Below are 12,025 nucleotides of genomic sequence, written 5' to 3' on the forward strand. Positions count from 1 at the left end.
GCTGGAGCTGCAGGAAGCGTGCGGGGGCCTTGAGGAGGGGAGAGATCGCGGCGTCTGCTCGGGCAGGTATCTAAATGGGCACGGAACTGAACCTTCTCGAAAGAAAACAAACAAAGCTAAGATTAAGGAAAAAAACAACGGAGATCTGAACGACTAACATGGCAGGGGGAGAAATACTGGGGGCGAGGCTGGGGATGGGAAAGAGAGCCTCGAATGCTGGACATATAACCTCCCTCCTCACAGGACAGTGGGGATCAACACCATTCCTTTGAGACACGGACATGTGCATAGAGAGATCTTGGGGATCAGGTTCAACGGGGGGGTGAAGCTCCCTCTGCACAGCCCGAACAATCATCTCCTTTTGTATTATCTTGCATATTAAAAAGAGGAATATATAGGCAGAGCCAACAAGTGCAGAGTCTCCCGAGGCTCACGCTCCCCTTGACTCGATACAACCTGTGCATAGAAACGTGTCATCGGTGAACGTGAGGGCGAGGGAATGATTTCTGGGAAATGGCTCCACGATCACTGGCCTGGCGCCTCAGGGGCCAGTTATTTGCACGGGGTGCCCTCCTGCGCATGGTCTAGGCGAGCTGGTCAGCCGTGAGGGCGTCACAGTGCAGCACGATACCGGCAGAATCCAGCGCCCGATTCCTGGCAGGAAAGGCAGGTGCGGGACGGACACACACACACATACACACCGCAGAGTGATCAGGAGTGGGAACCTCAGCTCTAGGGTGTGAGGGGGAGGGGGTTTAGGAAGGTAAGAAGCTTTTAAAAAAAAGAGAGAACTGAACGAATGCTGGTTCCCACACACTCAGGCTAAGCTCTGGAGTCCCAGTGGGTCCCTCTTTCTCTCTGGAATACGAGGGGGTCCACACGCACACCCACACTCACTCTCTCTCTCTCTCTCGCTCTCTCACACACACACACACACACACACACACACACACACACACACCAGCGAATGCACCCGTTTTTCAGCTATTTTGTTTTTTTTTGGAAGGGGCAAAGGGATAAGAGGAGGGCGGGAGAAGGCAGCCTTTATCCATCACCACCTTCCTTGGCTTCATCCTCCTCCCCTTCCAGCTCGACCCCCTCCTCTTCCACTTCCTCGCCATCGTCAATCTCCTCCACGTCATCCTCCGATCCTGAGGGAAAGCAATCGACAGCCGCGTTAATGCCAGGCTGGTCCCCAACCCCCCGAACTGTCGATTCTTCTCCCCCCTCCACCACCGCCGTCCAACCCCCTGGTGACTGTTTGCCAGAATTTCAATTCGGTGAGGAAGTCGGTCGGTTGGGGGGGGTTTAAGCGGGCAGGGAAATCCCGCAGTGGAAGCCGTCACAGGCTAGACGCTGCCTCTGCCCTCGCCCCAGGTACGGGTGGGAGACCCAGGCAGCAGCAGCAGCCACGGCCCAAATTGACCTGAACTGCCCTGGTCTGAGGAGGTCCCTCCACCAGCACCCCGGCCCCATCAAAAGACAGGTCCTGCCCCTGATCGCTACACCGACCCCCCCCACCCCAGTTTCAGGGGCTCGAAGGGCAATAACCCACCTCCCTGATTGCGGGCGGTTTTGGGGGGCCGGGTTCTCTCTTGCGCGCACGAGGCTGCGGGGAAGGGGCCCCCGACTCACCTTCTTCCTCGTCCTCTTCGTCCACGATCTCCTGCACGTCGTCGTCATCGTCGTCGTCGTCCTCCTCCTCATCCTCGTCCTCGTCCACGATAACCACCGAGTCGTCCCCGTTCTCTTCGTCGCTGCGCCAGAAGGATTGCAGTCAAGAGTTAGCGGCAGCACGGGAGGAGTCGGCGGGCAGAGTCAGCGGCCTGCGCCTCCCCCGGTCGAGTGGGGTGGGGGGGGGCGGTTTTCTCTTCGGCTATAGAAGGGTTTTGGGCAGAGCTGACCAGGCGGGGAGAGGCTCTCCCCCTCCCCACCCCCGCTGGCGAAACGGGTGGAGTCGGGGACAAGGTGGGGTGAGCTAGAAACCAGCACAGGGGTTTGTGTGGAACTCTCTCCCGCAGAAAAGCACAAGGAGTCGGCACTTGACTAGGATTCACGGGTCCTTTTCAGGTTGGAAAGACGTAACTAGTGGAGTGCCACAAGGGTCAGTCCTGGGGCCCCGATTATTTACTCTCTATATATTAATGACTTGGAGGAGGGGGCAGAGTGGTAATGTATCCGAATTTGCTCAGCACGTCATAACATTCAAGGCTACGGGCCAAGTGCTGGTAAGTGGGGTTAGGTAGGTACATGTCAGTGCAGACTTGATGGGCCGAAGGGCCTCTTCTGCACTGTGAGATTCTGCTGACGATACAAAAATAGATTGGGGATGAGGACATAAGGAATCTGCAAGGGGACATAGACAGGTTGAGTGAGTGGGCAAAATCTTGGCAGATGGGAGTTTAATGTAGGAAAGTGTGAGGTCATGCACTTTGGTAGGAAGAATCAAAAGGCCGTCCGTTATTTAATTGGAGAGAGACTCCGAAAAAAGTGCAGCACAGAGGGATCTGGGTGTTCTTGTGCATGAAACACAAAAAGTTAGCATGCAGGGGCAGCAAGTAATTAAGGCAGCGAATGGAATTTGGGCCTGTATTGCGAGGGGGGTTTGGAGTTTAAAAATAGGGAAGTCTTGTTACAACTGTACAGGGTGTTGGTGAGGCCGCACCTGGAGTACTGTGTACAGTTTTGGTCCCCGTATATAAGAAAGAATATACTGGGATTGGGGGCCATTCAAAAGAGGTTCACTAGGCTGATTCCTGGGGATGAAGGAGTTGACTTATCAAGAACAGCTAAACAGGTTAGGCCTTTATTCATTAGAGTTTAGAAGAATGAGGGGTGATCTTATTGAAACGTATGAGATTCTGAGGGGGCTTGTCAGGGTAGATGTTTGAGAAGATGTTTCCGCTAGTGGGGGAATCTCGGACTAGGGGATATAGTTACAGAATAAGGGGACACTCATTTAAAACGGAGATGAGAAGGAATTTCTTCTCTCAGGAGGGTAGTGAATGTCTGGAATTCTCTACCCCAGAGAGTTGTGGAGGCTGGATCACAAAGTAGTTAAAGAGGGGGTAGATAGATTTTTGGAATATCGGGGGAGTTGAGGGCTATGAGGAGCTGGCACGAAAGAGGAGTTGAGGCCTGGGGCAGATCAGCCATGATCTTATTGAATGGCGGGGCAAGCTGGAGGGGCTGAGTGGCCGACTCCTGCTCCTATTTCTTATGTATCTGATCACGGTAAATTGCGACAGCTGGATTTTAGCTCAGGATATAAAAAGATACTACAGCAGATGGCGTTAGGGGGAGGGGCAGAGCAGCCGCTGGAACAGGCTCGAGGGGCTGAATGGCCACTTCCTGTTCCTGTGATGCTCCTCCAGGACAGGGCTGGCCATGGTCCAACAGTGAATGGTTTGGTAACGGTGCTCCTCCCACAACCTCCGACAATAGTTCAGCTGCTGTTACAGGAGTGTTTAGCTGTGAAGGGTGGTGGGGGGGGTCACGTTACTCCTCCGGGCAGGGCAGCCGCCCAATTCTGGGAGCTGAGTGGACGACAGTCCTCCAGTCACACAGATGGACGCTTATAACCAGGAGCGGCACTGACGCCAGAGGGTCGCAGGGAGGGATTTTTTTTTTAATACATAAAAAACAGTACGAAACTGAACAGAAGCGATCCCACTTGCTCCGCCCCATCAGGGGAAATACAGTTACGAAACTCTGTCACAATGCTTATTGATGACATCCTCTGATTACCAAATAAACCATGTCACAAGAGGCTTTTACAGGGGAAGGCGGTGGGAATAAAACGGTCAGGGTTCCTGCAGTGAACAAGAACAGCTTTGGAGCCTCCCCCCAACTCCCCACCCCCGAGGCAATCGGGTATCCGATGCCACCCAGGCTCAGGTGGAGAACGGGCGGGTCAGCTGGGCGCTGTGGAAGCTGCAGTCCCGTGAGACCCAAGGAGGGTCACAAAGACGCGGCGCTGGGCAGGGGAAACGACGATGCAACAAGTCCGGTGACCTCCTGCCGTTAAAATACTCGCGCCAACCACTCCCTGTGGTTGCGAGTTTCGCCTTTGCACACTCCCCCTGGGGAAAGAGGTTCCTCCCGAATCCCCCGTTGGGTTTATCAGTGACTGTCTCCTATTTGATGGCCCCCTCGGTTCTGGTCTCTGCCCCACCATCTCCTGTGTCCGAGTTGCTGAAGCAGCATCGGGTCTCCAAGGGGCAGCGGTTTATTACAGTCGGACAGTGCGTGATTATTTTCTGCTCACCTGTCATCCAGGCCGTTCTCCCCGCTCTCACTCTCGGCGATCAGGAAGTATTGCAGGGGGTTTGGCCACATATCATCTTTCAGCACCTGAGAGGCAAAGTGAGAGAACAGGAGCATGATCTCAGTGCTCAGCTCAGGCAAACAGTGACAAGAGCATCCGTCTGCAAATCCTTCCATTCACTGCCTGCAGCCCTGGATAACACCCGTCACACCCAATCAACTGTCCAATACCCCCACGCCCAGCCCTAGTCAGGTAGCTGCACAGGGAGCATACGCGCGTGTGTGTGTGTGTGTGTGTGTGTGTGTGTGTGTGTGTGAGAGAGAGAGAGTGCGTGACTGTGTGTGCATGTGACAGAATGAGAGACAGCGAGAGAGATCACGTGAGAATGAATGTGTGCAGGCATGCGAGCGTGACAGTGAGAGAGAGAGAATGGGTGTATGCGCACGAGCGTGACAGTGTGTGAGAAATTGCGTGCGCGTGTGAATGGGTGAGTGTGTGTGCATGCCAACGTGACTGTGTGTGAGAGGGAGAGAGTGTGCGTGAATGGGTACGAGTGCGTGAGCATGACAGTGAGTGAGTGTGCAGGTGAGTGAGAGTAAGAGTGTGCGCGCGTGCGCATGAATGGGTGAGTATGAGTGCGTGAGCATGACATTGAGCATGAGGATGTCTGTGTGAGATTGAGCGCGCGCACATGCACGAGTGAGTGTGCGTGGATGGATGCAAGTGTGAGTGAGTGTGTGAGAGAGAGTGAGGTGTGTACACGTGTGCAAGTGTTAGTGCGCAAGCATGACTATGTGTGTGCGTGTGAGTGAGAGAGAGAGACACACAGAGAGAGAGAGAGAGAGAGAGCGCAAGCGCGAGAGTGTGTACATACAGTGAGCAGTGTCACAATCTGGGCCAGAGGGCTCGGAGCTGAAATTCAGATCCTGCTCTCAAGGCCACATGTGTGCACTCTCAAGGACAACAAAAAAAGGATGAGAATTTTTTGTAGAAGGAATCGCGTACCGCCCAGGAAATTCCCATCACACACACACAGACACAGACAGAGCGATCTTCAAAGATAAAAGCAAAATACCGTGGATGCTGAAATAAAAACAGAAAATGCTGGAAATACACAGCAGGTCTGGCAGCATCTGCGGAGAGAGAAACAGAATCGAAGTTTCGAGTCCATATGACTCTTCTTAGCTCTGAAGAAGAGTAACATTGGACTCGGAACATTAACTCTGTTTCTCTCTCCACAGATACTGCCAGACCTGCTGAATTTTTCCAGTGTTTTCTGTTTTTATTTTAGGGTGATCTTTAGTTTGGAATCCGGGTGAGGCTCAGGAAAACAGACCTCGGCGATTTCATCCGTGGTGGGGTTCCGGTGCTCTGTGAACCAGGCGAAGAAACTGCGATGCCCTCGCTTCCGACCCTTCTCATGCAGACTTTTGTTCAACGCCGTCAAATCCATCCCCTTCTTCCATTTGATGGGCGTGGACTGGGACACCGGCTTCCCTGTGAACGGGAGAAGCAGTTGTCACAGCCAGTCCGCAGAACACAACAGCCAGCTGGTTCCTGCTCCCTACACTGTCCCCATCAAACACTCCCAGGACAGGTACAGCACGGGGTTAGATACAGAGTAAAGCTCCCTCTACACTGTCCCCATCAAACACTCCCAGGACAGGTACAGCACGGGGTTAGATACAGAGTAAAGCTCCCTCTACACCGTCCCCATCAAACACTCCCAGGACAGGTACAGCACGGGGTTAGATACAGAGTAAAGCTCCCTCTACACCGTCCCCATCAAACACTCCCAGGACAGGTACAGCACGGGGTTAGATACAGAGTAAAGCTCCCTCTACACCGTCCCCATCAAACACTCCCAGGACAGGTACAGCACGGGGTTAGATACAGAGTAAAGCTCCCTCTACACCGTCCCCATCAAACACTCCCAGGACAGGTACAGCACGGGGTTAAATACAGAGTAAAGCTCCCTCTACACCGTCCCCATCAAACACTCCCAGGACAGGTACAGCACGGGGTTAGATACAGAGTAAAGCTCCCTCTACACCGTCCCCATCAAACACTCCCAGGACAGGTACAGCACGGGGTTAGATACAGAGTAAAGCTCCCTCTACACCGTCCCCATCAAACACTCCCAGGACAGGTACAGCACGGGGTTAGATAGAGAGTAAAGCTCCCTCTACACCGTCCCCATCAAACACTCTCAGGACAGGTACAGCACGGGGTTAGATACAGAGTAAAGCTCCCTCTACACTGCCCCCGTCAAACACTCCCAGGACAGGTACAGCACGGGGTTAGATACAGAGTAAAGCTCCCTCTACACCGTCCCCATCAAACACTCCCAGGACAGATACAGCACGGGGTTAGATACAGAGTAAAGCTCCCTCTACACTGTCCCCATCAAACACTCCCAGGACAGGTACAGCACGGGGTTAGATACAGAGTAAAGCTCCCTCTTCACCGTCCCCATCAAACACTCCCAGGGCAGGTACAGCACGGGGTTAGATACAGAGTAAAGCTCCCTCTACACTGTTCAATCTGCTTCAGCTTGGCAGGCTGGAACCGGCCTGTGTGTGTCTGTCCTTTGAGAAGAAAGAATGCCCTGACAGATGAGGGGGGTGATTTCGCGGGGCTGAGAGAGTCAGTGTTGTGCTGTGATCCCTTGGAAAAACACGGGGACGATTTCCATTCGAAAGGCAGTTTGTTTGCATCCCTCCGTCGCTGGGAACCTGGCTCATCGGGGTGGGTTCTGGCTGGGTCTCTGCCACTGAGTAGACTGGGGGCGGTGGAGGGGGAGGTGGGCAGCCTCACTCTGTAACTGCCCTCCGCCTCCTGAAAGCACAGACAGCGGGCAGACTGGAAACTGGCTCCAGTGGCCTTAGACACCCAACACCATATAACATCACCAGGGCATTCCCCCCTTACTCAGGAAGGGCCCTTAGCAGTGAGATGCCCTGACCCAGCATCCAAAACTGGACAGCAGGAGGCGCTGGATGGTCCTGTGGGCGGGATTCTGACCCAGCTTTGGGTCATCTGTCCCTGACGTCGTGCGTGTGTCTCAGTGTCAAACCCAGTTGATCTCGACTCTCACTGTGCGCTTTGGGGATGTTGTCCTGCCTCCAGGGCACAAAACAAGTGCAGGTTTTTAAATCGCACATTTCGCAGGTCCCATGATTGACTTATAGCCGTGACGTTCGAAAAGAGCCTCAGCGCCTTGGCAGGATCAAGTTAAAACAAACTGAAAACCAGGGCAACAGCTTCACCCGGTTAAACATTGGGGGGGGGGGGGGGGGGGGGGGGGGGGGCGCAGAACCAAGAGTAAAGTGCAGTGTGGACAAACTGACCCTGCCAGCCACTGAAACAACTTTAATTCCCCCCCGCCTCCTCCTACTCACCTCCAGTTCCCAGGTGAAACTCTTTGATGATGAGGTTGTTCTCGAAGTAAGGGTTCTCGCTGAAGTTGAACTTGATTCTGTAGCCGGACTTGATGTCTTCAAACTCCTCGACCTGTGGGTTTAAAAGACAGCCGGATGGTATTAAACAGGCACCAAAAGCACTTCGGCTGGGTGGGGGGCAAAGCTCAGCGTAAAGCACACCCAGTGTAATTGAGAATTACCAGGGTGAAGGAAGAGATGCAACACCACGAAGGGTAAAACAGTCTCCGGGTGCACTCCGGTTAACGCTGGGTCAGACCAGCAGCAAAGCTCCCGGGGTGAAGAGGGTTCGATCACCACTCTGCCTGCCCAGTTATTATATCCCCACCTTGGGAACCCTACAACCACAAGGTTTTATTCACTTTTAACATGAGGGATGTGTACGTAACAATGAATAGCTGCAAGGGTTGGTCAGCAAAAGGCACCGATTTAGAGGGAGCTTTACTCTGTATCTAACCCCGTGCTGTACCTGTCCTGGGAGTGTTTGATGGGGACAGTGTAGAGGGAGCTTTACTCTGTATCTAACCCCGTGCTGTACCTGTCCTGGGAGTGTTTGATGGGGACGGTGTAGAGGGAGCTTTACTCTGTATCTAACCCCGTGCTGTACCTGTCCTGGGAGTGTTTGATGGGGACGGTGTAGAGTGAGCTTTACTCTGTATCTAACCCCGTGCTGTACCTGTTCTGGGAGTGTTTGATGGGGACAGTGTAGAGGGAGCTTTACTCTGTATCTAACCCCGTGCTGTACCTGTCCTGGGAGTGTTTGATGGGGACGGTGTAGAGGGAGCTTTACTCTGTATCTAACCCCGTGCTGTACCTGATCTCACATACCCCAACGCTTGCTTCCCTCAGGCGAAAGTTTGGGAGGGGAACACAAGTTCTACAAACGTGGTGAGATAGATCGAGATTGAAACACGAGAGGGTGATTGTGTAAGTCTTTACGTTTACTGATGGAGTCACAGGAAGAGACAGGGACAGAAAGCACACAATTCATCGAGATTCTTACCTCTAGCCTCATCATGTAGTTAAAGACCTCCTCATCGTTCTCATCAATGAGAGCAGAGAGCTGTGGGTGATTGAGGAACTGGCAGAGCGAGAGTCAAGGAATGTCACATAGCAAGCTCGTCCGCTCAGTTAGTTCTGTAGCCCATCTCCTCAGCTCGCTGCCCGCAGTCCAGCATGGCCTGGTTGGGATAACCGGCGCCTGTCTGCGCTGGCTCACTACCCACACCCACTGCTGGAGAGGGTGCAGGAGTGTTGGCGATCACGGGCGGTGCCCCTGCCTGTCTGCTGGTCAGGGTAACCGTATTCAAGGGCAATCGCGAGCGTTACGATGGTTAAACGAGGTTCGGGCCGTGGCAAGTCACAGCTCGGCGAGCAGCCTGGAGTGGGGCTGGAGTGGAGATGGACGGTGAGGGACCGGGAGGGCCGAGATGCGGATGGTGATCTGCCGGGGTGCACAGAGCCGGCGCGCGTCTGAAACCAGTCCGCTAAATCAAAAAAAAAAACACCAAGCGCCCCTTAAGCTGGTGGCCGCCGAGGGCAAGATCAACATTCTCCTCATCGCCGGGTAGAAAAGACGCAAGGGGTTCGACTGGCTGGGGTTAAAAAAAAGGGCACGTGAGCAACACTGAAGATGGAAATTCAATTTGAAAACCAGGCGTTTCAATTCACAGCTACTGAAATTCACTGGGGTTAAAGGTCAGGGGTTCGAGCGATCCACGATCCAGCCAGACACTCCCGGCTACATTCCCCGCCCCCCCACTCCACGAGGGGGAAGCCGTCCTCTCAGCATCCCCCCCGTCAAGTGCCCCAGAATCCTCCATGAGATCGCCTCTCGTTCTTCTAAACTCCAGGGAGGGGACACCCAATTCACTCAGCCTCTCGTTGTAGGGCAACCCCCTCACCCCAGGGGCTGGCCTCGTGTCCCGTCACTGCCTCTGGCGTGAGCGTATCGCAGTTGGACGGGAGTCACACAGCGCGCTGGCTCTCTGTAAGCTGCATTCAGAGGGGCTTTGCAATGCAGAGCGGGGCCTCGCTGTAAAAATGGCACCAGCCCAGAGATTTCGCAAGGCAAACGTTGTCTAAGCTGCAGCTGCAGGAGGGAGGAAGAGAGAGAGAGAGGAAGAGAGAGGCTTTGCCACTGCGTGCGGAGTGAGGGTTTCTCCGTAAAACTGCATCAGTCGCGGGTTCGGCCCTGTAAAACGCATCAGCTGAGATGTTTGCAATGCAAGGCTTCCCTGCAAACTGCTCTTGGGAGTTCTACAATGCGAAGCAGGGGGCTCTGTGTAAACAGCTTTATAGAGTCTCGCAATGCAAAGGAGGAGGTTTCTCCACAAAGTTACAGCAGTCTAGCAGGGAGGGGGGGGGGGGTGGAGAGAGAGGGGTTCTGCAATGCAAAGGATTCAGGGTAGGGGGGGGTTCCGTGGCAAAGATGCACCAGATCAGGGGAGATTCGCCAATGCAGTGTTGCACCGGTGCAGGGGAGATTTGCCTATGCAGAGATGCACTGGTGCAGGGGAGATGCAGCAATGCAGAGATGCACCAGTGCAGGGGAGATGCGGCAATGCAGAGATGCACCGGTGGAGGGGAGATGCGACAATGCAGAGATGCACTGTGCAGGGGAGATGCGACAATGCAGAGATGCACCGGTGCAGGGCAGATTTGGCAATACAGAGATGCACCGGTGCAGGGGAGATGCAGCAACGCACCGGTGCAGGGCAGATGCGGCAATGCAGAGATGCACCGGTGCAGGACAGATTTGGCAATGCAGAGATGCACCGGTGCAGGGGAGATGCGGCAATGCAGAGATGCACCGGTGCATGGGGAGATGCGGCAATGCAGTGATGCACTGGTGCAGGAGAGATTTGGCAATGCAGAGATGCACCGGTGCAGGGGAGGTTAAGCAATGCAGAGATGCACCAGTGCAGGGGAGATTTGGCAATGCAGAGATGCACCGGTGCAGGGGAGGTTAAGCAATGCAGAGATGCACCGGTGCAGGGGAGGTTCGCCAATGCCAGGTTGTTGTTGTTGCTCCCCTACCCCCACAAACAAAAGGATACGGCGGTGACCCAGAAGCCGGGGATGTCCTCGATCAGCCGGTTGCGCCGCTCCAGGTGCGGCCGCCGCATCTCGCCGTAGCGCCGCTCCACGCGCAGGATCTCCTCGCTGGCGCGCTCGTTCAGCGCCTCCAGCTCGCGCTGGCAGGCGTCCACCGCCTCGAGGGCGCGCTGCGTCTCCCGGGCGACGGCCAGGGGCGTGGCCAGCTCTCCTCCCCCTCCCACGACCACCACCGACGACGCGGCGCCCGCGGTCGCCTTGGCAACGGCCGCCGGCCCCGCCCCCTCGGCGGCCGGCGCATGCGCGGCAGCCCCCGCGGCCTTGGCCTGCTGGCCCGCCGTCGTCGTCGTCGTCGACTTGTCGCCCGATTCCGGCGCCTCCAAGCGGGGCAGCTTGGTCTCGGGAGCCCCGCTCATCTCGGTGAGCGGACCTCTCTCTCTTCGACCGGCGGGTCTTTAAAAATTATTTTTCCCTCGAAACTTTCCGGTCGGTTAAAAACTTTTCGCGCCTCTTTTTCTCCTCCCCCCCCCCTTCCCCCACCCTCAGATTTTCGCCCGTCCGTCCGCCCGAAGGAATTTTTTTTAAATATTGGGGGAGGGGGGAAAAAATATTAACGGTCCGTTTATTCTCTCCTCCGGGGTTTTTAAACTTTACCTCATATTCCTTTTCCCCCCCCCACTTTCAACAACCTCTTCCCTTCCCCCCCCACTTCGCTCGCTCTCTCTCCCACTCACTCACTCGCCAGTAACGGCCGTTACCGTTGGTCCGTCGCCCTCCCGCCAATCGCAAAGCCTCTCTCGTCGAGCTCCCACCCGGGGGGTCTGCCGATGTAACGAAGGCGCTGGTTGGTTGGTTGGCCGGTCGGCCCGCCCCCCTACCACTCGTTCTGCCAATGGGTGGCCGCCGCTCATTCGCCCGCCCCCCTCTCTCCCTCTCCTCTGGAAGCGGCTCTCCGGTTGGTCGGCCGCCTCCAATGGGAAGGCGCCTCTCTTTTTCCCCCCCCCCCCCCCCCCCTGTTCCCTGGTACCGGCTCTCTGGTTGGTCCGTCGCCTCCAAATGGGAAGGCGCCTCCCTTTCCCCCGCCCCCAACCCTCATGTGGAAGCGGCTTTCCGATTGGTCCCCTGCCCTCCTATGGCAAAGTGCCTCTCTTTCCAGCCCCGCCCGCGAAGAGTGTCAGGGGCTCTCCGATTGGTTTGAATGGCTGAGGGGAAAGGTGGCGTTCTGCCCGCGTGAGTGACGGAGTGGGTGGGCGTTTCCCAT

At 55.4% G+C, this 12,025-nt stretch overlaps 1 protein-coding gene across 1 annotated transcript; it reads right to left on the reverse strand.

Moving 5' to 3' along the window:
- Positions 1-987: 987 nt before the first annotated feature.
- On the reverse strand, positions 988-11,504 carry LOC144676784 (protein SET-like). Its single transcript, XM_078537108.1, has 7 exons — positions 10,767-11,504; positions 8,711-8,788; positions 7,669-7,780; positions 5,604-5,764; positions 4,268-4,353; positions 1,636-1,757; positions 988-1,151 (listed from the first exon to the last, which is right to left on the reverse strand). Exons 1-7 carry the CDS (start codon positions 11,178-11,180, stop codon positions 1,045-1,047), a joined length of 1,080 nt encoding a protein of 359 aa, XP_078393234.1. The 5' UTR covers positions 11,181-11,504; the 3' UTR covers positions 988-1,044.
- Between the last annotated feature and the right edge of the window lie 521 nt (positions 11,505-12,025).

Source organism: Cetorhinus maximus, unplaced genomic scaffold (assembly GCF_964194155.1).
Source record: "Cetorhinus maximus unplaced genomic scaffold, sCetMax3.hap1.1 HAP1_SCAFFOLD_1905, whole genome shotgun sequence".
In the NCBI taxonomy this organism is placed as follows: domain Eukaryota; kingdom Metazoa; phylum Chordata; class Chondrichthyes; order Lamniformes; family Cetorhinidae; genus Cetorhinus; species Cetorhinus maximus.

Bases quoted from the DNA above. Each gene is read 5' to 3' on its own strand.
- LOC144676784 (XM_078537108.1), bottom strand. From the start codon at position 11,180: ATGAGCGGGGCTCCCGAGACCAAGCTGCCCCGCTTGGAGGCGCCGGAA. The intron at 8,789-10,766 runs GTATCCTTTTGT...TCGCTCTGCCAG, and splicing joins CCGGCTTCTGGGTCACCGCC to TTCCTCAATCACCCACAGCT. The intron at 4,354-5,603 runs GTCTGTTTTCCT...TTTGCCTCTCAG, and splicing joins CCACGGATGAAATCGCCGAG to GTGCTGAAAGATGATATGTG.